The 25,851-nt window shown below is 40.9% G+C and overlaps 1 protein-coding gene across 6 annotated transcripts; it reads right to left on the reverse strand.

The window, feature by feature from the left end:
- Nucleotides 1-7,124: 7,124 nt before the first annotated feature.
- On the reverse strand, nucleotides 7,125-20,604 carry tlx2 (T cell leukemia homeobox 2; the record flags this gene model as incomplete). 6 transcript variants are annotated; one of them, XM_084352805.1, is made up of 6 exons in its annotated part: nucleotides 19,596-20,604; nucleotides 13,548-13,760; nucleotides 12,620-12,854; nucleotides 12,003-12,086; nucleotides 8,000-8,180; nucleotides 7,125-7,474 (listed from the first exon to the last, which is right to left on the reverse strand). In XM_084352805.1, the coding sequence occupies exons 1-6, from the start codon at nucleotides 20,095-20,097 to the stop codon at nucleotides 7,463-7,465; spliced, it is 1,227 nt and encodes a 408-aa protein (XP_084208931.1). In that variant the 5' UTR covers nucleotides 20,098-20,604. The 6 variants fall into 6 exon arrangements, with proteins under 6 accessions (XP_084208931.1, XP_084208930.1, XP_084208934.1 ...); XM_084352804.1 differs by having other exon boundaries at nucleotides 12,620-12,857; XM_084352808.1 differs by lacking the exon at nucleotides 13,548-13,760.
- Nucleotides 20,605-25,851: the final 5,247 nt, after the last annotated feature.

Genomic DNA, 25,851 nt, shown 5'->3' on the forward strand with positions numbered 1-25,851 from the left:
AAGGTCTACCACAAGGTACATTTAAAGAATACGTTAGGAGGAATAGCACAAGGCTCATCAAGACTGACAACAAGATGGCAGAAAAGAAGGTGGATGATTTCCACTTGTTTGATTGTCAAGTTGTTTGTATCCTCGTAATACACAGTGGCTTCCTCAACTAAGCACTACAGCTTTTATTTTAAGATTGGGATATTCTCCCTCATGTCCATCGCTTAATGTGCTGTTTGGACTACATAAAAGAGGCCTTTGGCCAGTGATATTAAAAGTCCAGCCCAGGGGGCAGTTGCAGTTTCTTTGAAGAGTCTTCTGCGGTTGTTAAAAATATTGATAATAAAATGGAGAGCCATTTGAGTCTTATAAGTATTACACATAAGAGAAATGAACCGCCTGTGAAATTTTCCAAACTGCACACAAAATAATTTTAATTAATGGTGCTGTTTATTTTAGTGAAAAAGTTTTATTTAATCGCATAAACACATTTTTGGTTTGTTGATTTGAATTACAACCATATAATATCTTTTTTTTTTAAAAGAGATGATTATCTTCTCTATATTTTATCTCCTTCACTATATTTTGTATTTTTCAACATAATTCCTTGTCTTGTTTGAGTATAGGCCAGTAGTTGGACAAGTCTTCTTATCCACTACAGGCCTCTGACCTTCGAGTTCAGTTTTCTTGAGCCAAAAAACAGCCTTTCACCTTGGCTCCCTGACGTACTTGACTTTAATTCATTTCTGTTGCAATGACAAAACATCTCTGGATGCACAAGCACCTAAAATGCCTGCAATCTAAGTGTGAAATGTCTTTCTAACCTAAATAAGTGTCTCATAGTGTGTCAGTAACTGGCCCGTATCGAGCAGGTGTTAGGGTTACCGGTCACCCGGCCACAGTACCAGTATTTCCCAAAAGGAATGAATTGTCTTCATGCATGCCTGAAAGCTTGAGAAGGCTTTAATGTGTCACAGACTGCCAGGACACGTCTGCAGATCCGTTCTCATGGCTGATATGTCGTGCTCATGGACTCACTCAACACATTTCCTTTGCCTGCACAGATTCCTGAAGGTGTAGGTGTGTAAGAAGTTTCCTTTTATGTATTGACTCATCATCTTCGGTTACCATAGCGCCTGTTTCAATAGTAAGTATGCATGTTGCCTTCCCACTTACAGTACTCACTTATTTTGCTTGCGTTTTGTGCCTGCACGTAGTCTTTAATGCAAAAATGCATGCGTTCAACTGTTTGTACATGGATATGAGTGAGTGAGCGAATGCATACAGTATTTGAGTGAGTGTGCATATGTGTGGTGAAAAAGAGGGAGAAGGTAATGAAAGCGTGTCGTGTCCGCAGGTTGATTCACTCTGAAGTCTCGGTCATGCTGTCAGACTGCAGAGAGAGTTCGTCATTCTTCACTTGACTCAGCTGGAAGTGACTCCACGCTGCAGGATCTTTTAAACAGTTATTTAATAATCATTAATCCAAAATATGATGACTTAGAGTTTTCAACCTCATTCTGTTGTAGTAGCAAAATGTTTCATGTTATAACAGGATATTTTCATATGACATTATCACGATATAATGCAAAGCGTTTAATGCTATAACAATAAGTTAACATGATAATATGAAACGTTTCATGTTATAATAGAATAAATACTTAACTGTTATAATAAGTAACTTTTTGTTCTAATGTGAAAACACCTTGTTTGTTTGAACAGATTTGCTCCATTGTGCCATCTTCACCTTTCACATTATAACAAGATAGATGGTGTATTGTTAAAACAAGAAAAGATTTTTGTTATAACGTCAGATGTTTGTATTTTTATAATAATATGAAAATGTCTTTTTATAACTGAAAACTTTTTGTTCTAACTTTTTACATTATAATGTGCTATTGCTCATTATCTCTTTTTCTGGCATGGCAGCAATATGCTTCCGTAAAATAGTCTTGTGTTTATATATGTATAATTGCTGATGTTTGCTTAAGACATGGCTTAAATATTTAAACAAAGTTAAGGCCAAAAAAACACAAGTTTTTGTCGGCAGTTTCAAACCTCAAGATTTGTTCCAACGTGCCGCCCTCGTTCAAAGACAAACAGGCTGCATTAAGGCGGTTAACCTCAGTTGAATTTTAAGAAACCACAGGACATAAAGAACTATATTTGTTCCCTGAGCAAGAATCCATTTCAAGACAAGATAATAAAACTGAATAATACGGGGACATTACAGCTATCACCAGAGCACTGTGGGTCTGAGTGATTCATTGAAAAGGATCAAAAATAAATGGCTGTGGGAAAATCACTTGAATACCCATGATGTAAAATGTTTTCATTTAGCTGATGTGTGTCTACTTCAAACTTTCCATCAGAGTTGAAACTAATTCAGACATCAAATGTTTTTAATTTTCAACTTCTAGTGGAGCAAAACTATTGTGTGATTTTCAACTCTGGTTTCACACATGCAAAAACCTGTTTATGAGTAATTTTTGCAAGAATACTTCATAGTTGACCAAACATTAGAGGTTAACTGCACAGATCATTGCACATCATAATGCAGGCTTATTATTGTCGAACTATTGATTTAGAACTAACAACACAATGCTTCTCCCTCTACGACACATTTGGTCTGCAATATGCAATCGTTATTTTCCAAGTAACTCAAACTAACGGACCGTGGCAGTATTTTAAAGTCATGAACCATAAAAGCCTTTTGTCAATGAAGCCTCACATGTCAACACATTAGCAGCAATCTAATAGCGTTTGGCAGTCTGTGGTGGCCGTTGCTTTCCTCAGAAATCTTGTGGCTACAGCAGCTGTCGTGGCCTGAAAATGGCTGTTAGGACTGTGGACTGATATTATTTCATCTGGCTTCAAGTCAAGTAAAACAAACAAACAAAGAGAAAAATGATTAGTCATGTGTTTGTGTTGTACCCATGTGGATGTGCTGCAGATAATCCCAGTCAGAAAACTACACTTCATCTTTATAGAATAAAAAATGTGCCACTCAAACTGATACGGCGTGCGCTGAAAACACTGGACAAGGTCATGGGGCAGAAATTTGTAATGCTTTTTGTTAATGTTCTTGTAATAAGCGTTAGTTAATAGGCTGGAAGGCCTTAAGTCTTTATGATGTACTTATTAATATTAATAAGACTATATAAGAGGTAATAATAGCACAATAAACATATTTATTATTAGATTATAGAAAATGTAGGAGTACTTATGACCTCAAACTTTTGAGGTTTTATATTTCCACAATGTTTTCAGAATATATTTTACAATATAGAATTTACCTCACTACACACCTCAATAATCATAATAATAATAATTGTATACATTTTTTTCAAAAGCCGGGTATACATTGTTCTCTTTGTAGCCACATGTGGGTGCCATTAACGTGAAAGTGATGAAAATATTTGTATGTTATTTGGTATAAACCTTGACTACATATAGTGCTTATTTCAGACGGGCAGCTGGGAAAAGAAAAGCTGAATGTTAAAAACTTATTTTAAACAATTTTTACTAGGCCTACAATTATTGAGGTAAGCACATTGAAGTAAGTCGTATATGGCATTATTAAAACATCACTAATCGCATCAGCACATTGTTAACTGCTGAACAGTCCTCACTGCAGCGGCCTTGTTCACTTCCACCGAGCCCTTGCTGCATGTCAACTGGTTTCTTTTAAGTGCTTATCTATGTTTTATAATCTAACAATAAACATGTTCATGATGCTATGATTAACACTTATAAGATGCTTATCAAAATTAATAAGACTATATAAGAGACTACCTCTTAACTAACACTTACTACAAAGACCATGAAATATAATCTTCTGTCTTGACTTGCTTAACATTTTTAAACAATCTTTTTTTTTTATAGAAGTCTCAGGAAAAAAGACTAAATTATCATATATTAACTAAATTTACCATAAGATAAGAAAATTGTGGTTTGTGTTTTAAGATTATGTAATGGGTTGCAGTAAATGTAAAGTATTCCACTGTGTGAATAAACTGTGTAATGCTGCAAAGTGATCATAAAATATGACATCTGCTGGATGTCTGTCAGCCTGTCACTGGAGTCACTGGTCACTGGATCACTGAAGCTACAACTGCTGCCTGAAAACTTCAACGTTTACTGCATTTCTCAGGGACGGAAACAACTGATGGGAGCAGACGGAGCGTGACACGGAGCACAACACAGCTTATGTGATGAATAGTTTTTTTAGGTGCCCCTGTTCCAAACAGAGTGCTTGATAGGAAGTCTGATATACCCGGAGCCTCTTGCTCTTGTTCATCTTGTGTGGTGACATTTTATTGGATAAGGACTGGGCTGTTTGGCGGAGAAAGAGAGAGAGGGGTGAGAAAATAAAGAAAACAGAGCCATGACAACAGAGGAGAAAAAAATCTTTAAGCACCTGTAGTAAAACACAATGCACGGTTTTGAAAACAGTAAAGGGAGGAATTTTTCGAGAATGGGCCAAGTCACGTCTTCAAGGCAGCTGAGACAGAGATGAAAGCTCCAGGGAGGGGAGGAAATGGGGGTTGAGGAGGCGTCACCTGGAGAACTGCCTGCTACTGACAGGATCCCAACCAGGCAAGACACCCTAAAAACTGACTAAACATACACACTGTGTTTTGAGAAAGCACAGGGTTGTTGGGGGTGGCTGCAGTTGCAGACAGCTGTTTCGAACCAAATCATCAACTTGCTTTGAGCAACAATTTAGAGGCTCCACCAGCCAGATGCTGTTCATATCCCAACATCCCAGGTACAAGATGTTTACCCTGGAGTCTGTCATTAAGGTCTGCGATAGGCAAGATGAACAAGAGGCTGGCATTATGCTCATAGATCAATGAAATAGAGTGATTCGCTGTTCAAGAGAGGAGGTGGGCACAGCAAGGCCCATTTCCTGTGACGCTCATGGTGGTGGCGGCTCATTTACGGGCAAGGAACCTGAATGATGTGTTTACTGTGCTTGTAGATGAGACGTTTTTGTTATGACCTGCGTGATAAGCATTTGCATGATAGGGTGGATGAGGTGATAACAAATGTTTATGACTGTCTGGTGTCTATGTGGCCACGATTCACCTAGACAACAATGGAAACCAATACCAAGGATGGTGTGGGAGCTAACATCCAAAAAGATAATTGCTGGCGTCATTTAGGGTTGTAGTGTACACTTCCCAGCGACCATTTCTATTTCTATATTTTTTCAACCGGCTTTCCTCCCGTCGCAACTGAATAACATCAACAAAACAAAGGAAACACAGATGTGATGATAAAGTTCGTCTGGTGACAGGTATCTGAAGGATTGTTTGAGTCTGGAGATTTCCATTCCTCTCGTAGGTGTCAGCTGATTCACTGGAAGCAGAGCGTGATGTAATGCATACAGAAAACCAGTGAACTCTGACCAAATAAAACTACGGCCTCTTGTTTCCTGACTGATCAGCTCACTCTTGCGAAAGCTGTTTTTCACACTGTGCTAAGAGTAAAGTTTTGTCCTGGGCATTTGTACAAATTAGTTGGATAGCCTCTTTTGCACATTTAACCAAATTTTTAGAAAACCTGTAATGCAAAAAACTCTTATCCTAATGCAAGTTAACAACTGGGGAAGTTCCATGGTGATATCTATTAAAGATGTCACCCTTTTACCATTTTTTGCCAGAAAATGCCAGAAAATATCTATTCAGTAGCACTTCCATCCACCAAACCTTCCATTTTTATCTGTGTTCTGAAGGTTTTTACGGAGGGATTTGTGCATAAATCATACAGCCTGATTCATAGAACATTTTCTCCATTAAAACAAGGCCAGTTTTTATGACTGACAGTATTTTGTGATTTATGGAGGGAAAAGAGACACTGGACTCAGATTTGAGTAAATTTGTGCATGTTTAACCATATAATGCCTCATTTGCATATTTAGACATAACATTTCAGAAAACTCGTAATGCAAAAAGTAATTGTTTTAATATAAGTAGTCAACTTGGGAAGTTTTATGGTGATAGCTAATAGTTAAAATGTCCACCCTAATCACCTGTAGCGTCTCCTCTTAAAGGCTAACTCCACTCATTTTACACATTAATATGTGTTAACAGGGGATCTTTAAAGTAGTATAAAGCCTTTTGTGGCTCCGGAGGAAGCTGCATATAATCTGATGATGTGGCCAAGTTGCATTGTGGGTAATGTAGGAGCCAGGTTTTGAACAGGAAGAAGAATGTGTTGAATAAAAAATGCGACATATCTGGTTCTGCTGTATTGATTTTAATAATTTGTTTATAAACTGTCCATAATGAGTCTTGCAGTGTTATAGGAGAGCAATGCTAGATCCAAACCTGGTGCCTACATTACCCACAATACACTGTAGTCACTGAGTGGCATCACTGGAGGCAATTTATCAGATTACATGCAGCTTCCTCTGGAGCCACAAAAGGCTTCATACTACTTGTTTTGTCACATATGAAGCAGCACTCCCTCAGACCTGTAAACACACTGTAATGTGTAAAACTGGAGGTTGAACTCTGAATCCAGGCTGCTGTATGCTGTACACATTATAAAGCCCCTTGAGCTAAATTGTGAGTTGTGATATTGGGCTGTTTAATAAAATTGACACTAGTGGCCATCCTTTCTAGTTCGTTTTCATATTTCCTGCTGCACTAGAAAAAAACAAAGCACATAAATAAAAACCTGATGGCTGCATTTCCCTCGGCAGCAGCACAACTTGTACTTTCTCCTGCACTCTCATTCTAATTTGAGCTGGCACCAGTTTTCAAAACCTTTATTTATCCAGGGAGGGTTCTGCTGAGCACGCTTGCTGTTTTTTCGGCAACGCCCCCCTTCACACTCACACCTGGGAGCTGTAGTCATGAGTTTTTATGGATAAAATAAGGTATTGCGCTGTCCTTTCGATAGAGTTCGATGGTATCTTACCTTTGGGTGGTTTGAAACTTTAATGTGTAATCATGGCTAAATCCCATGAGGCTAACTAGCTCACTAAAATCATAAAGTATTATTGCATGGTTTTCATAATGGTGACACACAACAAACAAGCGGTGAGAGAAGGAACCCAACGAGACAGAGAGGGAAGAAAAACGGAGAGGTTTGTCATCTTTTCAAAAAGTCACAATATCATTTAATATAAAACACCTTTAAATTGAACATAATGAGGAATTCGTCATCAGGAGTTCCACCAATCCGCTACCACCTGAACGCTGCGGTCCGCCTCCACGGCAGCTGACTTCAGTGGTACTTCCGAGTGCACACAGAAAAGGGTTGAAACATGCATTTACTACATTGTACAAAGTCAAAAGCGAAAAACAGGAGGTCTTTTTTTTTTTTTGCTGTTTGTGGCAGAGAGTCTCTGCTGCCTCGTGAGGGATCCCGAGGCAAAAGGGGGGACAGTCTTGATAGTTGGGCATGTACAGAGGTGTCCATTTGTTTCCTGGCACTTACGGATAAAGTGCCCTCCTCTCTTTTAGACTGTCAGCTGAAGGGAAAGCGGAAACTTGGTGTAAGGCAGGAAAATGACTCAACATACTTCAGATATCAAGATAACAGTTGTAGACTTGCTTAATTTTTTTGACAAACAGCAATGTCAGTGCGGCTCCTGTGCTGTGAAGTCCGCAGACAGTGTTTTGTAGGTCTTGGCAGTAACAGAGAGCTGTCTCTCTCTACTCATGCTCCCCCACCATGTTGCTGGTAACGATCAGTGAGTGAGAAAGCACAGTGTCCATTCTATGACAATCCCATAATGGTGCTGCGTTTTGAACGTCAGACACGTCAGAAATAGACTGAAGAGATTCCTCCCTTTTGTCCATTCTGATGACACTTTGATAAACACATTTCATTTCCAGCTTTGTCCCTCCCTCCCCCTCTCTCTCGCTCTCTCTCCTTCCACACAGACACACACACACACGCACGCACGCGTGCACACACACACACACACACACACACACACACACACGCGCGCGCGCGCTCACACTACAGATGCCACGGAGGTGACGGAGGTCACCTTATTGTCTTCTGCCCAGGGCTGCAGGTTCTGCAGGGCGTAGAGGGAGGAGTTGTGCAGGCAGAGCGGGTCCGGCTGCAATGGCTGGCTCAACGTCTTCTGGAAAGCTTCCTGCTGAAGCTGCAGCATCAGCCGGTTGGCCTGCTGCCTCTCGGCCTCTCTCTCCTCCGCAGTCTGTCTCCTGGGTGGATGGAGGAGATGAAATTGGAACAGGAGACATTATAAGACCTATGTTTAATTTTTTTGGTGGCACAAGATTGATTAATGCTGCATACCACAGCAATGGTCGCAATGAATTGTCTCATATCATCACAAAGAAGCAATATAACTTTCTTTGTCAACAAGAAGGATTCAACTTGAGCGGTGGTTCCCAACTTTGGGATGAGGATGAGAACCTTTTAAATCTGAGGGGTCATAAAATAAAAATGTTTTAGGAAAGCAGAAAAGATAATCGGCTACAATCGGTTACTGGATACTTTCACCTTGCCAAACATTTGAAAAATATTTTCAGAAAACATCGCTTTCTGTTTGTGCGACCAGCGAAGAAAGTAACACCTTGCTTCTTTTTAAAAGAAACTGAGACTGTCGTGCTGTGGCTCCTCCAACCCAGTCGCCGGAATAAATGTCGGCAATGTGCGTTTCTGCAAACCACGGATATGTTGAAACTCAAAAACCACTTAGGGTTAGGAAAATATCATATTTTATTGCCACTAACACAGCTGGTAAATGTCCCGACGTCTCAATAAAAATATCCTGTGGTTTCACGCTTACAAATACTGAAAGGGCAGCCAAACCTCACCCCAGCTCTAACGCCATCACCATCCTCTCGGCATCCTGACAAGAAAGTGAGCTCATATATAATCTGAGTATGATATAACACGTACTAAAAAACTGGGTGACTAAGCTGAGCTCCTCTTAAAAATACCAAAATAATACCACTATCATAAAAGCTGCAACATAATACTTGTTGAAAATTAAATGTATCTATAGGCAGAAAAGATACCAGCCTGCAGCGCCATTTTCTGTGTCGCTCATGATATTTATATTTGTTCTCTTTGGCAGCTGCTCCTGGCTGGTCAGTCACAATGATAAAGAAATCAAGGAATTAAAGTAAGAAAGGGGTTCAAAAGAAAACCAGAACAGTTACATGTGACTTCTAAATCTATTCATTTGCAAGTGAACTGCTTTCACTGTATGTTTAACCAACACCTGTGCCAGTAACTTCTAACAGCTTGAGGCCACCTGACAGCTGATCAGGATGAGTGACAGGTGTTAGAGAGGGAACGTGACTAACCGAGGGAGGAGGACAGTACATTTCCAGCCTCAAGGTGAAACGTTACATCTGTTTTATTTTCCTGGTCAACACAGCACATGTTCACAGTAACATATATCCTGTATATTTTGTCCATAGATATTTTTATATAGATATTTGCTGTGTGTTTTCCAGAAAGACAGGTTGTTTAAATGATACATACTTTTAATGGAAAAGTTGCAGTGTTAATGTTGGAACGTATCCATACTGAACACCAAGTGATGTTTACGTGATCATTAAGGACAAGTTGAGTCTGCAGGACTATAAAACCAGGAGTAAGTTTGCAAATGTATAAAGAATGGGCGACATCAGTCCCAAATTCTGCTCCCATTGTGAGATGTGGATGAAATCAGTTTTTTTCTTCTTTTGAAGGTTAAAGAAAAGTTTCTTTCATATTCAAATCAATTATCCTAAGAGATGTTTACATTTAAATTAAGACGTTCCCACCTCTGCGTGTTTGCTAATTTTAGCCAAAATTAACTCTAAAGGGTAATTTTTCAGCAACACAGATTTAAGAGTTTTCTGTGCTCTTTTGAAATCATGGAGGTGTCACGATTAACCCTAACCATAATAAACAACTGATGGCCATCAAAATCAACAGCACGATGCAAACGGTGGAAATCACCGGCGGAAACACACCTCGAAAACACTCTTTCATGCACACCGACCTCCATCCATTAGCCACACATTATTGTTAACAGCATTATCATAATCTGATTCCCCGGCTGTTGATTCGATCATCCTCTTGTTACTAGCGTAGTTGTCACGCAAAGACATCCCTCATGCTCGCCCTATCAGGTGCACACTGCAGGGAAATGGCATAAATCTCAGCAAAAGTAGGAAATCAGGAAAATGAGTTAAGCCAATTCCCTTGTTACTCCTGACATGTCGTTCAGTCTTGGATTTAGTTTGGTGGTGTTTTATTTACACAAATTCATTTTTATTACGTCTTGTAGTGAAGAATGTGACTTGGCTTTCAGTTCTATAGGATGTGATTGTTGGATCTTTTTCAAATAAATGCACAAGTAGCGTGAGATCATGGGAGTTGATGTCTTCATTGTTAACAACGACCATCGCCAGTGAAAATCTGTCTACGTGATTCAGACAGAAATGTACACGGATGAGGTAATCTTTTATAGGACACATATTATGCTCATTTTCAGATTCATAATTTTATTTTGCGTTACGACCAGAATAGGTTTACATGCTTTAATGCTCAAGAACGCATCAGTTTTCTCATACTGTCCAGTGCTGCAGCTCTGTTTTAGCCCCTGTCTCTTTAAGGCCTCCCTCCTGAACACCCAGTCTGCTCTGATTGGTCAGCTAACACACGCCTGAGCCAGCACTGCTAACAACAACAAAGCAGCTGTGCAAATCAATTCTTGCGTACCAAACTAGCTGCTAATCATAAATCACGTGTGACATGGTGATGTTCTGTGATGTCACGGCATTAAAGGCGGGACATCTGACGGGGCGTTCCAGGAGCAGTGTTTTTCTGTGGGTGAGGAGCTCCTGTTGGTGCCGAAGAAAAAAGAAAGCGGAAAAGGATAAAAGGTCTCCATTCAAATTTTATTCATGTAATGTTTAGTCATGTTTGCTGACTTCCTTCCCCACTCGGACTCTCTCTTGGATATTCTGGCAACAAAATGAAACGCACCATTACCAAAAATAAAATAACAGATTTCTCTGAAATTTCTCGGATTTGAAAATTGAACACGTTTGAAATGCTTGAGATAATGTCAGTCCACAACTCAACAAAATATTTAACAGATGTCTGATTTTAACACAGAAATATGCATTTTTTGTTACATATGATACATTCAAGACAAGCAAGCCAACAAGCCAAACTATAAATGTTAACCACCCAAAAAACAGAAGTCTTAAGTGTTTTCTGTATCTAGTAAATTCGAAACTTACTCTAAAAAGCTTGAAGATCATTAAAACACTAAACCCTAAAAGGCAATTTAGCTGTTTGTAATATGCTTTTGAAATATGTGTCCTGTCCCTTTAACTACGGGCAGGGCATCATAATTTGATTTCCTACTCATTTACCTCCAAATGGCTATAAACAACAGTTAGAATGAAGTGTGTGTGTGTGTGTGTGTGTGTGTGTGTGTGTGTGTGTGTGTGTGCGTTTCTGTATGGACTTGGCAGTCAATTCCTCCTGTGAGTGTTTCAGTATTGCTTCGGACAGCAGGTTTCTAAAAAGCCTTTCAGGATGCTCAGGAGTAATTGTGCTTGGTCAAGTGAACTGGCTTCGACGGCAGCTAGGCAAAGCAAAAGAGGTGTTGTGTTGTACGACGCCTCGGACGCTTCGGCTGCGGGCCATTTTGCTTGTGTTTCAAAGCGAAACATCCATAAGCATTTTGAATCCAAGAGCAAAACACAGACACGTTTAGTGATGATGATTTATGGTGCGAGAAAAAATGGAAGGAGTGGCTGTTCAGAGCGAACATCCTGCCCTCATCAAGACAAACAGCTTCTGGAAAATCCACCACAGACTCTTTGTTTTGTTTAGAAAGATCATGAGGGAGAAGGAATGATGAAAATATGGCACATGGAAGGGAGAATTACAAGGCTTTAGCTTCGCTATTCTCTACTTTCACATCACTAAAGGACATTAAACTACATCAGGTAACACGTTAAAGGACGCTTCACCCCAAAAATATAATTCAGTCATTATCTACTCACCCCCATGCCCATGGAAAGTCAGAAGTTTTGTTGTCCACGAAACATTTCATGAGCAAAACGGCGTCACAGCATTCTCCTAAAGAACTGATGTAGATGGGGACTTGTTTTAAAACATAAAAATACAACAGAACAGAAACATGAAATGACTCCATACATCTCATCCAGCGTAACCCAATAGTCTAGAAGACCTAATTGATTTGTAAGGATGTTATTTACACCCTTTTTCGAGCCAAAATCTTCACTGTAGCTGCTAAGCTAAAAGCGTGCATCCTGTCTGAAAAGGGTGCACGCACATCAAGGGAGTAAATTACATCTTTTAAATCATTTTAGGATCTGGAGACTTCCTGAGACTTGGATTATGCCGGACGAGCTTCATGAGGCCTTTTTTATCTTTTTCTTTGGTCTTTTTATTTACATTTTAAAACAAGTCCCCATCTACTTCAGTTGTTTAGAAAAATGATACAACGCTGTTTTGCTGTGAAGCTCCAGAAATGTTTTGTGGATTGCAAAACTTCACCTGACATTTCCACCGTCATGGTGGTGAATAGATAATGGCTGAATTACATTTTTTGGCTGAAGGTTCCTTTAAGTGAAGGAGCGCCCCGCTGTAATCTTACCGCCATTTTGTCCGCCTGTTCTGAAACCAGGTCTTGACTTGTGCGTCTGTCATCTTTAGGGCCTTTGCCAAGGTGGCACGCTCAGCCGACGCCAGGTACTTCTGCCGATGGAAACGTTTCTCCAGCTCGCAGATCTGCACCCGGCTGAAGGACGTGCGAGGCTTTTTCCTCTTAGGCGGCGTCCGGTTCTGATACGGGTGGCCGATACGACGGGTCACAGAGAAAGGTGAGAGGGCTGCTGGAAAAGAACAATACAAATATTATTTGTTTGACTTTGTCTGATAATTCTGAGGCATTTAATGTGGTGGATTGTAGCTTTGAACATCATGCAAGTGATTCTTGAAAAAAGTTCAATTAGGGTTGGACTTTAAGGGTTCATGTTAGTGTGAGACGGTATTTCCAATTCTAGACTTGAAGGATCTGTGCTTCTGAAATTTAAACTTATTTCCCTTGAGGTTTTACTTGTGTACACTCATGTTATGAACACAAATTTGTTTTCCTGTCCTTGAGTAGATAAAATTATTGTCCATTTTGTCTAAACTCTGGAAAAGCCAGTGTATTCAGGGAGTCCAAGAGAAGGCCCATAAGCTGCCAATTGAAGAAGATAAATGCAATTACGACTAATATTCCCCTGCCAGATTCAGAAAACCGAACAGCACACTGGTTTGTGTAGAAAGGAGGTCCAAGGAAAAGTCAAAGACAGACATTTGGAGAGCGTCAGCTCCAAAAACAATTCATGAAAAGATACTGCTTGCATCTGGTAGTAAAATGGCCTGTACAAATCAAGATTTAAACTTCTACTTGAACAATATTTTTACATTCTCACAAATAAAGCAGTCACACATATGTTGAAAGCATTTAAAAATCAGCTGTGACACAGATGGGTGCGGTAAGGGAGGTGGTTGTTGAAGGGGAATGGGTGACTCACCTGGGCAAGCCCCCTTTGGGAAAGGATAGTCTGCTAGAAGGCCATTGCCGTCTCGCAGGTGAGCGAGCTCGGGGTAATAGCATTTAGCTAATGTCTCCACAGTGCTCCAGACGGGGACCCTGCCGATGTCTCCCTTGGGGAGAGGACAGAGGGACCCGGTGGGCCCCGGCCCCCCTGTGGCCTCTCCGACTCGGCTCTCCTCTGCCTGCTCCCCTAAAGGAAAGGGACACACAGTAAGGTCCCACATCTGGAGCACAGCAGCAGCAGCAGCAGCAGCCGCCGCTGTGCAGGCGCCGACGCACAGCAGCTAATCACATGAAGGAAGCCTGAATGATGAGCAGCGTCTACGTTAATGTCATTTACTGCTAGTTTCTTAAGTTAGCATTTGGGAAGATTTTGCTACAAAATGAGATAACTTCCATTTAGAAAAATAAGTGACAACCAGGAGGTTTATGAAGATAAATCAGGCACATAGTGGTCAGCCAATCAGAATGAGATGATGCAAAGGTCACCACAAGTAATCTAAACACCATTCAGAGAATTTCAGCTCAGCTCAGAACACTTTGTGTAATTTGAAGGATTTTTTTGCCATCAGATGAATCAAATTAAAATGTATTACAAACATTAAAGCATTTGTCACAATGGTATCAGAGGGTTGATCGTGCACAGGTGTACAACATTTTTGCAGAATCGACCACGTTTATGTTACAGATATTGATGTTAAATGGTAATGAGTTATGTGAAATAAATGATATAAACATATAGTGACTGGATGGGTCTCAACTGCTTCTTCTTTAAAAATATGAATTGCACGCTGCCACTGTGAGCCTACACTGTGGTTCACTTTCACATATCACTGTATCTGGGTATTAATAACAACTTATCTTCTGCATCATAAAATATCTATGAATCCTGTCTATTTTGTCAGCCATGGGTAAACAGAAGATCAATAAATGTAATGAGATCGTTTCTGGCCATAGATCCACTCCCCAGCCACATTCTCATTTTGAGGCAGAATGGAAATCAACAACAGGAGGAAAAGAAAAAAACCCAGTTTGTCTCTGTACGTTTGTGTCGTTCCTCCCCAGCAAGCTGTCTTACAGGGTGTTTATTTGTTTTTGTTTTGTCACCAGAAGCCAAAATGAATATGAAAACATCTGCAGAGGTTTCCCCCGAGGGGGCCACGTTCTGCTGCCGCTGCTGCTCGCACAGTTTCAGCGACCTGAAAATTCATTTGCCACACAGACGATGACAATTTGGATGGAAAATGGAACATGAAGCTATTATGCGCTCAGTAGTCATTTCCAGGGAGCTGCCGACGTCCCCTGATGGTGCTGAACACGAGTGGCAAATTGAGAAGTACACGAGCAAATGATTTGTAAAATAAATATGAATAGCTGTGATGTGCTGTTACAGTAGGTCACATAAAGTTAACATTACCGGAGTGTAAATTAGCAATGCAAATTTAGTGCTCCAAATGAACGCTCACTACCTTTTTATTGTGTTTTGCACTGGATTTATTGTGACCATGTCTTCTTTTTCTTCCTCTAATTATTATTTTTAATCTCCTACGGTAATATTCCCATAATATTGTTATCAGGTTTCACATTATGTGTTGCTCTGGTGCTCAATAGTAGTATAAATGGTAATTGTATCCCTCTAATATTCCTTTTGGGACTCAGACAGGCATCTATGGTATTTAATCATGAGTTTATAGCGACAAATTTCCCATGATGTTTCTGATTTTTCTATATGGTGCTCACAGGAAGACTATAACACCTCTGAGGCTCTTAATAGTGAGTTTATAGTGACATTGTTGCATTAATCATATGTTTTAAAATCGTATTCTTATCAGTCATCATTTCATATATATACATATACATATACTTATATAAACATTGTAACTGGTCCTTTTGGTTGCCGTCTCGTTTCCCCAAAACTATGTGCAGCCCTGCGGGTCACATGCTGAGAGCGAGCAGGCCTGTTGTTGCTCCCAGCGGCGGGTCTGGCTAAATAATACTGCATTAGATGGCTATTTCAGGCCATCTGTGGGCTAACTAATGGACCAGGCACATGCGAGCACGCTCACAGGGAACCCAAGTGGAACACAAGAGGCAGCAGGAGCCCTTTGGAGCTGGCAACTGCAGAAAAGCTTTTCCTCAGTGTGGAAACATACACAGTGTGTATACAGTCATGCTATGGATACTGATTCAGTCACGTTGATGTTTCGACTTGAGGTGAAAAACTAAGACAGCCCAGGAAGCAGATATGCCTTCAGATTTATCAGGACTGTGAGCAAGAAATCATCTTTGAGCTGAATTTTAAACTCAACTGCGTCAGTCTGAATGAAAATGACATAATATTCCTGTATTCTTCTATCTGTGGCACTCAGGCGTGTTCACTGTGTCCTGTAAAGCCAAACAGTGAGTTAAAACTGACCTTTCACTACAGTGGTATAGATAAATGTTGACCTACACTAAAGCTATAAGGAAATATGAATGAAATCAGAATCACACAATCAAAAAATCAACATGTAAATATGAAAGAACATTTGTAATGATATAACATTAATGTAGAAATTCTAAATCCCACTAAATAAATAATAAATAAAGAATAAGAAGTAAGGAAAATGTCAAGCAGATTCTTGGTATCCGTCTGCTGGAGGCCTGTTTTTACTATGAGAGGAACAATCAGCCTGGAAAACACTTCACTATGTGTAGATATGGAGGGAAATTGTTAAATTCAAAAAGAGAGAAAATCTTGTTCTATTAAAAAAGAGAAAAGAACCAAAAACTACAAATAAATTAAAATTGCTCATTAATCTGACTTTGATCAAATGAGAACAGAAAACTAAACCTGCTGCCTGCAGTAACACAACTGAGCATAAGCATATAAAACTAAAATAAAATGCTGCCATGGAGAATATGTTTCCCATAATAAAACCAGCTATACTTAATAACACTTCTCGGTGACAGCGCCTCCCTTCCCCACTGCGGATATTACCTTTGTAGCAATCTAATAAATATATCCGTGAAGGATTCTAAAGGGGATATTGAAATATAACATGAACATATATTGCTATTTATTACAGTGCGCGGGACAAAAGGCAGGAGGCAGAGACGCTGCTGTCTTCTGTCACAGCGACAATCAGCTGGAACCAAAGTCAAACACCCGCACAGAGAACAAAGGCTTTAATTATGTTTTTTATTGCTGCTGCACATGCTGGATTATGGTTCTGTTTATTATCCTCTGTTATTATTGTTATAATGGTTATTATAGCAGTGCTAGTTTATAACAACAGCGGTTAAATTAATGGCTCAGCGTTTGGACATCTTATATTTAGGTAATTGTTATGGATTTAGACAGTCCAGGTTATGACTTTGCGGTGTAAAACGCTCAATTTATGATAAATATGATCGAATAAATGACTATTTTAGTCTTATTATAACAGCTAGGCTACTTTCTGTTTCGTGTTTTTTTAATTGTAATAGTCATTTCTGCTTGTTTATGTTTTGCATGTCATCAATGTCGTTGAGCGATTTCAAAATAGGTTTAAAATAAAATAAAATCTTAAATCAATTAAATTAAATCACGTTTTTTTAGCAGAATGGCACCGGAAACGACGCTGCTGCCGCCAAAAAATACCACTAGTGCTGCTGCTGCTGCTGCTGCTGATGATGATGATAATAATAATAATAATAATAATAATAATAATAATAATAATAATAATAATAATGTCAAATTGAGGTGAAATTTGGGATAAAATGAGCAAAAATCAATGAAATGAAATAAATAACTTCCCGCCCACATCAACATGAACCCACCAGCATATGAACGAGTCTTATTTCTTAGATGGATTAAAGTGTTAATCCTCCGCCTCAGGCCTGATACAACTCCTCAGGATTTATAACATGAATCTGAGGCCGTGAGGACGCACGCCAAGAGGAAAAATGCGCCATCGTGCCATTTAACAGGTTTCATTTACATTCCTGCGTAAAAGGAGGAAATGACAACAAAAAAACCTCCCGCGGCTGCAGGAGCTGGAAGCCTTTTGTCAACATGTCCAGCTGCTTAAATCTGCACGAGGCGTTTATTTCTCCTCCGGTTTCAACTCAAAGAGAAAAACAAGAGACCGAGAGAAAAGCTGCTGCGGCCACCAGGACACGAGTCCGCTTGATTCACGGCCTTTTACAGCAAACAGAGCGGGCTGGATCTGGATAGGTGTGTGTGTGTGTGTGTGTGTGTGTGTGTGTGTGTGTGTGTGTGAGAGAGAGAGAGAGAGAGAGAGAGTGTGTGTGTGTGCTGCTGATCTTTGCCTGATCAATACAGTGTGAAGATATAAGCTGTGAAATAATTACAGCGACACAAAGCCGAGAGAAATTAAACGAGAGGCCCTCAGTGACTATGAGTAGGATTGATAAGCCTATTTACACTGTATCTTTCTGCAGCTGACATATCGTCCCCCAGTATTTAATAATTAATCAGGTCGAAAGAACGGAATGGTGAATATTTAATGCGTGGAGAGGAGGAGGATGTTCTTCATTTTCATCTTCATAACGATGAGGTCATAAGAAAAAATGAAAAAAAAAGAGAATGGAGAGGAAACAGCCCCTCGATTCATGACGAGGGAATACAGTGAAATAAAGAGGTGATGATATAAAGTCTGATAGGTGAGATTTAAATTAAAGATTATCATTTAAAATAAATGTTATTGTAATAACATCTCTCTGTACTCACACACAGACAAAATGGAGGACTAAGTTATCATCTGACCAAACAGCAGCGTGATATTAGTTCTGTTGATCAGTTTGTTCTTCTGCCACAAAAATATTTATACAAAGCAGATTAAAAAAGTCCCTTTTTGATTTAAAAAGAAAATCTGATTATTAGTTTATACAGGTGAGACAGAAATATGATGATGATAATAAACGTGTGTGTGTGTGTGTGTGTGTGTGTGTGTGTGTGTGTGTGTGATCATGTGAACCTAAAAATTAAACTGGGATTATGTACCTCAGATTATTTTCTGTAGGACTGGATCCTCTCTTTAAAAATGCGTCCAGTATCTTAATTAATGTTTATTATAAAGAAAAAAATAGTTATTTGTCATGTTTTTTATTTTCATTATTATCACATCTGAAAAGAAAATCTAAATGTTATTACATTTTTTAAAAATATACACAGATGTGCTTTTTTGGTCTTATTTTTGCTGCGTCATGACATAAAAACATAATCTTTCAGAGAAAAAAACCGACCATTTTAATAATTATGAGGCGTTTGTGAAAATCTGGGCTCCGTAAATCCAGTGAAATTAAACTAAATGAAGAGTTTATGACATTTGGATTATGTGGATTAATTGAGGAGTTGTGTTTGGATTATATTTATCTCAAAGTTAGATAAAAATTGCTGCAAAAATGTAGTGGAAAACACAGAGTGTGTAATATTAATAATAATAATAATAATAATCATCATCATCATCATCATCATGGACCTAACCTGTTATTATCTGCTGTTATAATAGATTTAACCCTGCCATGTGTTATTACTATTATGACTCATACTTTCTCAATTGGCTCAGAGACGAAGTAAAAAAAAAAAAAATCATTCATCCTCATGAAAAGACGGGACCGTCGTTATCCGTCATCCGCAGTAAATGGAGAGTGATGGTCCAATACTGATTCATCAGCATGTCCATGTCAATTTGTGCTCTCGTTTATCAGGCTGCCCTTCCAGCGTAATAAAAGTGAGTGTGTGTGTGCATATAGCCTTTAGATTCGTTATAGATTACAACGTGAAGATGAGGTCAGCTGCTCTCTGTCGAGGCCCAGCTCAGCCTGTAAACTCCGCCGTTCAAGGGCCTCATTGTTTTTACGCAAATGTCAGAAAAGTCACAACTAACACCTGTAAAGCAACAGAGACGTGCAGTAACGCTTCTACTCTGCGCTGGAGTCTTTGGGCCCATTTATTGAGGGTGTAAAATGCAGGTGAAGGCGCATGAATCTGCTCTAAAACACAAATCAGACCACAAGTGTGGCAGGAAACTCTGTTTACCTGTTAATCTGTCCTTGGCAAACCTCCTACTGCTCTCCATCCACGGGAAGGTGAAGTTCGCCGCATTCCCCATCCCCATCCCGGGCACCGAGGGGATGCCGGGTCCGATGCCCGGCGGATGCGTCGAAGGGGGCGGGTGCGGCGCAGCGGCGACGGGCGGAGGCGGCATGGGTCTGTGCGCCGGCACCCGGATCACCCCGCCGGCGCCGCCCGAGTTCACGTTAACGTTCATGTTCATACTGACGTTCATGTTCATGTTGACGTTGTAGGAGCCGGCCAGACCCGCCGCCGCCGCCATAGAGCAGGCCGGGTTGTAGACGCTGTTGTAGCCGTTGCTGTAGACGTTGGAGGCCAGCGCGTAATCCGGGTCGCCGGTCCGGTTGGGCAGCATGCAGCCGCTGGACTGATCCGAGCTGTTGAGGATCTGGTCGATCCCGAAGCTGATGGGCTCATGCTGCTGCTGGTGCGTCTGGTTCACCTCCTCGATCCCGGTGTGCTCCATAGTTTATATATAGTATTTTTATATAGTCTGTGATGTTTGTCAGTTTGTTCTATCAGTGCTCGGACGTGTTTTTGTCATATAGTAACTCACGTCTGGAGAAATTAAATGTTTGTGCTGCAGTGTTGGGCTGTTTTTTGTTTTCAAGCATCGACACAGGCCTCTTCTTCTACTCCCAGGAAACCAACAACGTGTCCGGCGCTATCCAAAATCTTGCCATTATTTGTGTCCAGCTGTTGGATCAGGTGTTCCCTAAATTAAACGCCTATCCATGGGGCTACGGAGGAGCGTATCCATCTTTAACGGCGTCTTCTCTCCCAGTCAACAACACAAAAGGCAGCCTAACGAGAAGAAAAACAAGCGAAGATGCAAATGGTTATCCTGAGTACTTACAGAGGAAAATCCTTGAATTTCTTTTTGGAGGGGGATGCAGTTCTCTGGAGAGGCTTGATGCGCTTTGTTCGCCTACTCTGGCGGAGACGATCCATACGCAGAGGGCACGGTAGGGTACCCAAGCCGGTCGCATCAAAATAAAGCAAAGCAAAACAAACCCAAAGAGGCGAAAACGACGCGCTGACCTCGCAGGCGCGGATATTAATTGGAGGTGAGAGCGAACGATGGCTCTGTTGTGCTGAACGGTGGAAGCGCGTTTCAGCAGGTGAGACAACCCTCTGCGTAAAAGCTGCCATTCGGTCATCCAGTCGAACCTCCCTCACTCCCTCCCTCTTTCCCTCCCCGCCTCCTCCTCCTCCTCCTCCTCTGTAAGGCAGTGTTGTTTTGCTCGGATGTCTTAAAGAAGCCGCAGCTTTCATTATTTTCTGCAGCTTTTTCTCGTATCAAACGGGAGGTTTTGTGCCTTTTAGTGGCGCTGAATGCTCGGGTCAAGCGGTTTCCAAACAGTTACGCGTCAATGCTCGTCTGTGTTAAAAATATTGAAGTTAATCATTTCATTCATTCGTTCGTTCAGGATCAATGACTGAAAGAAATCAGTCAGAAAAAAAGATTCGTTTTAATCAGAAAACGGGACAATTGAGATTTCTTTCCCTTTTATTCATAAATCGAGGGTATGTCGCTGTAAATTCTCTGTAAACTCTCTCAGACCCTTCATATTAGGTTCCCTCTTTTACTGATATTTGATTAAAATATTTAACCCCAAACGGATCCAATGTGTGACAGCCTTCCAGCTCCCTGGAGAGTCTTTTTCTGATCAGATTTTGTTGGGGAACTTTGCCACCTGAGAAGAAGCCTCCTGCTGTTGGACATGATTGGGTACAGAACTTGACAGCACTTTGTTTTCGAGGCAGCGATGAAACACGGGTGTCCTTCCGTGTGAAAGCAATTAAACCAGCCAACACATTTACCCATGGAGCCACATGACCCGTCCAAGGACACCCAGATCGCCTCAGTACCTCAGTTTAGGGAGCACCAATATTCAGATCAACGAGATGGCGAGCTGCAGATGAGGGTTACATGAGCACAACATGTCCACAAATACTGGATCAGATTTATGTGTGTGTATGAGCCTCTGAAGCAAAAATCTGTTGCGCTGTTATGCGCAATGAAGCTATAAATCCACTGATATTGACGGGAAGTGTGCAGAGTATACGGGCCTGATTTAAAGCCACTGATAGGCCCATTCAAACGTGCATTATCACAAAGTAATGAAATGTAAAAAACAACCGTAAGCGATACGCAGCCTGTATGGGAAACAACATATAGACCCTGGAGTGAAATAAAGGCAAAATGGAGAGAATAAGAGAAAATGATTAGATGGATGGATAGATGGATAATTAAACAAATAAATAAATATCAGCTGGAGCCACATCATGGAGCCAAATGTAAGACTGCGGCGTTGCTGATTTGCACAAATTATTTAACCTTCCTCCGCCCGAGGCGACGCCGCGGATCGCCGGGGTCTCAATTCAATAAAAATGAAAAATGGCTCATAATAAAAGCGCGACACGGGGAAAAACGAATTTAATATATCACCGTTTTATTACGCACTTATTTCACTTTCCGTGCGAATAAAGATATCTCTCAACTGCACAAGGTGGCTAGAGGGAAGCATAAAAATCAATTGTGTGAATTCAGGGCCATATCAATAACGGGTGCCCGGGACGAGATCAGCGCGAGTGAAGCTGCTATTAGGCCTGTTTATATTTGCGCGTTACGATAAAATGAATAGGGACGAGAGGATGCAGCGCGCCTCGGATCAGCTTACTGACAAGGTAATTGGCCGTTTATGCAAAAAGCAGGAAGATCTATGAGGGCGGAAGGCGGTGGAAATAATGTTGGAGAGGCTCGTTGGGTAACACATCTCTCTCCCTGTTGGTGATGTCAGCAGCGGAGATGTGATGATGTCTGATTGCGCGTCAGCTCCAGTGCCACGAGCTGAGCTGTTGAGGGGATCCCAAACTGGATCACGTCCTGGATCCACTGGTAGAGACAGAAAACGTGTGTGAACATCCAGATCTGTTGTTTCAGCTTTAGCTGAGGTTCAGTGATCATTCAGTGAAGGTCAGTTACGATGTTTTGGCACAGTTAGAATTAATATGACCTTTTTTCTTTCCATGTTTTTATGTTCATATATTACTGTTATTATGTGATTGTATTTATACATTTCGGTCTACACATTCTGTTTAAATGAATTAGTTTAAGTTGAGGTGTTGATTGCCAGATTTTATAGGCTGAATCTAGCGCGTCTTGTTATTATCTTTAATAGAGGGCATTCAAGACACACAAGGTTTCACATGTTGGAGCAGCGGTGTCCGAACTTTTTCCCTTAAAGGGCCAAAACTGAAACTTGACAGTGGGCAAAAAGCAAACACATGTTGTATTTTATTGTTATGTTAAGATGAAAAATTCTGCTAAGATCTCAAGATCCCTGAAATGACTGACTTCCTGTCATGCTCAGTCTATGGAAAATAATTAATAATTAGGGTTTTGACATTTTAAAGAGCATTTTTACTTCACAATAAATAAAACGGCAAACATTTTTTAAATTTTTTATAATTATAACAAGCTTTTATTTCTCCAGAAACATCCAAAAGGACAAATTAAACCTTGGAGGTCAAATTTTGGCCCACAGGCCCCAATTTGGGCAGCCCTGTGTTTTGATGACTTCCTAAAGTTTCTTTGCAGTTTTAGTTTGGAGTATTTGTATTGTATTGTATTGAGTATTGAGGTTACACCCAGGGCTTTTCACTACACATTCTTTAAATGTGCCAACAGTTAGTCAGGGAGAACAGTGAAATCAACTCCAATCCGATCTGAATGATTGACTGTCTTGATTTTTGATAATGACTAATTACTGTGAGAGCAGTAAAACTAAGATATCATATCTGTAGTTTGTATTGTTATTCCTTTAAACATGTGTTGCTTAGCTGTTGGTTATTTATTACATTTGACCAAACAAAGAAGAGCAAGGGAACAAAAAACAATTCTGTACACCCAGCGTTTCAAAATGTACATTTAAAATTGTTGCCTTTAAAGTTCAAAAATATTAAGTGTATATTATATTTTATTAAATATTAAGTGTATATTATATTTTATTAAATAGGGTGTGTTAGGCGTTTTAGGCGTGTTAGGCATGTTAGGCATGTTAGGCGTGTTCAGTGCGTTCGGTGTGTTAGGCGTGTTAGGCGTGTTCGGTGTGTTTGGTGCGTTTGGTGTGTAAGGCATGTTAGGCGTGTTCAGTGTGTTTGCCGTGTTCGGTGTGTTTGGTGTGTTAGGCGTGTTAGGCGTGTTCGGTGTGTTTGGTGCGTTTGGTGTGTAAGGCATGTTAGGCGTGTTCAGTGTGTTTGCCGTGTTCGGTGTGTTTGGTGTGTTAAGCGTGTTTGGTGTGTTAGGCGTGTTCAGTGTGTTTGGCGTGTTCGGTGTGTTAGGCGTGTCTGGTGTGTTTGGTGCGTTTGGTGTGTTAGGCGTGTTCAGTGTGTTTGGCGTGTTTGGTGTGTTAGGCGTGTTCAGAGTGTTCGGTGTATTGGGTGTGTTAGGCGTGTTTGGTGTGTTAGGCGTGTTCGGGGTGTTTGGTGTGTTTGGTGTGTTAGGCGTGTTCAGTGTGTTTGGCGTGTTTGGTGTGTTTGGTGTGTTAGGCGTGTTAGGCGTGTTTGTTGTGCTTGGTGTGTTAGGCGTGTTCAGCGTGTTCAGAGTGTTTGGTGTGTTAGGCATGTTTGGTGTGCTTGGTGTGTTAGGCGTGTTCAGCGTGTTTGGCGTGTTTGGTGTGTTTGGTGTGTTAGGCGTGTTAGGCGTGTTTGTTGTGCTTGGTGTGTTAGGCGTGTTCAGCGTGTTCAGAGTGTTTGGTGTGTTAGGCATGTTTGGTGTGCTTGGTGTGTTAGGCGTGTTCAGCGTGTTTGGTGTATTGGGTGTGTTAGGCGTGTTTGGTGTGTTAGGCGTGTTCGGGGTGTTTGGTGTGTTAGGCGTGTTCGGTGTGTTTGGTGTATTCGGTGTGTTTGGTGTGTTAGGCGTGTTCGGTGTGTTCGGCGTGTTAGGCGTGTTTGGTGTGTTAGGCGTGTTTGGTGTGTTCGCTGTGTTCGGTGTGTTAGGCGTGTTAGATGTGTTAGGTGTGTTAGGTGTGTTTGGTGTGTTAGGCGTGTTTGGTGTGTTCGCTGTGTTCGGTGTGTTTGGTGTGTTAGGTGTGTTTGGTGTGTTAGGCGTGTTTGGTGTGTTAGGCGTGTTTGGTGTGTTAGGCGTGTTCGGTGTGTTAGGTGTGTTTGGTGTGTTAGGCGTGTTTGGTGTGTTCGCTGTGTTAGGTGTGTTTGGTGTGTTAGGCGTGTTTGGTGTGTTCGCTGTGTTCGGTGTGTTTGGTGTGTTAGGTGTGTTTGGTGTGTTAGGTGTGTTTGGTGTGTTAGGCGTGTTCGCTGTGTTCGGTGCGTTTGGTGTGTTAGGCGTGTTTGGTGTGTTAGGTGTGTTTGGTGTGTTAGGCGTGTTTGGTGTGTTTGGTGTGTTCGGTGTGTTTGGTGTGTTAGGCGTGTTCGCTGTGTTCGGTGAGTTTGGTGTGTTAGGTGTGTTAGGCGTGTTTGGTGTGTTAGCCGTGTTTGGTGTGTTTGGTGTGTTCGGTGTGTTTGGTGTGTTAGGCGTGTTTGGTGTGTTAGGCGTGTTAGGCGTGTTCGCTGTGTTCGGTGAGTTTGGTGTGTTAGGTTGTTTGGTGTGTTAGGCGTGTTTGGTGTGTTAGGCATGTTTGGTGTGTTAGGCGTGTTTGGTGTGTTCGGTGCGTTCGCTGTGTTAGGAGTGTTCGCTGTGTTAGGAGTGTTTGGTGTGTTAGGTGTGTTTGGTGTGTTAGGCGTGTTTGGTGTGTTAGGCGTGTTCGCTGTGTTCGGTGCGTTTGGTGTGTTAGGCGTGTTCGCTGTGTTTGGCGAGGCCCCTCATGTAGCTGAACACACCATGTCTCTCTGCCAACATGTTGAACACAGAGTTAAAACTGTGAAGTTCTGATCATCAGCAGCAGAACTTACTCAACAAGACAGTGTGTTTCATTCATCTCAACAGTTCAGTTCAATTTTAGGTTTTTTACATTTTATGATAGAAGTCAGACAGAGAATTCAGCTGAAATGATTTTCTTTACACCAAACCATATTTCTCCACAGATCCACATGAGTCTGACACATCCACAGCTGCAACAAGTAATTTTAATAGATTAGTTGTCAATTATTAGATTAATTGCTCCAAAAAATTACTTGAACTGAATCACTTATTAAAGTAATTAATTCAGTTCAAGTAATTTTTTGATGAAAAAGTCAACATTTTCTGATTCCAGTTTCT

This window comes from Pagrus pagrus (genome assembly GCF_965226575.1).
Source record: "Pagrus pagrus genome assembly, chromosome: 5".
Classification (NCBI taxonomy): Eukaryota; Metazoa; Chordata; class Actinopteri; order Spariformes; family Sparidae; genus Pagrus; species Pagrus pagrus.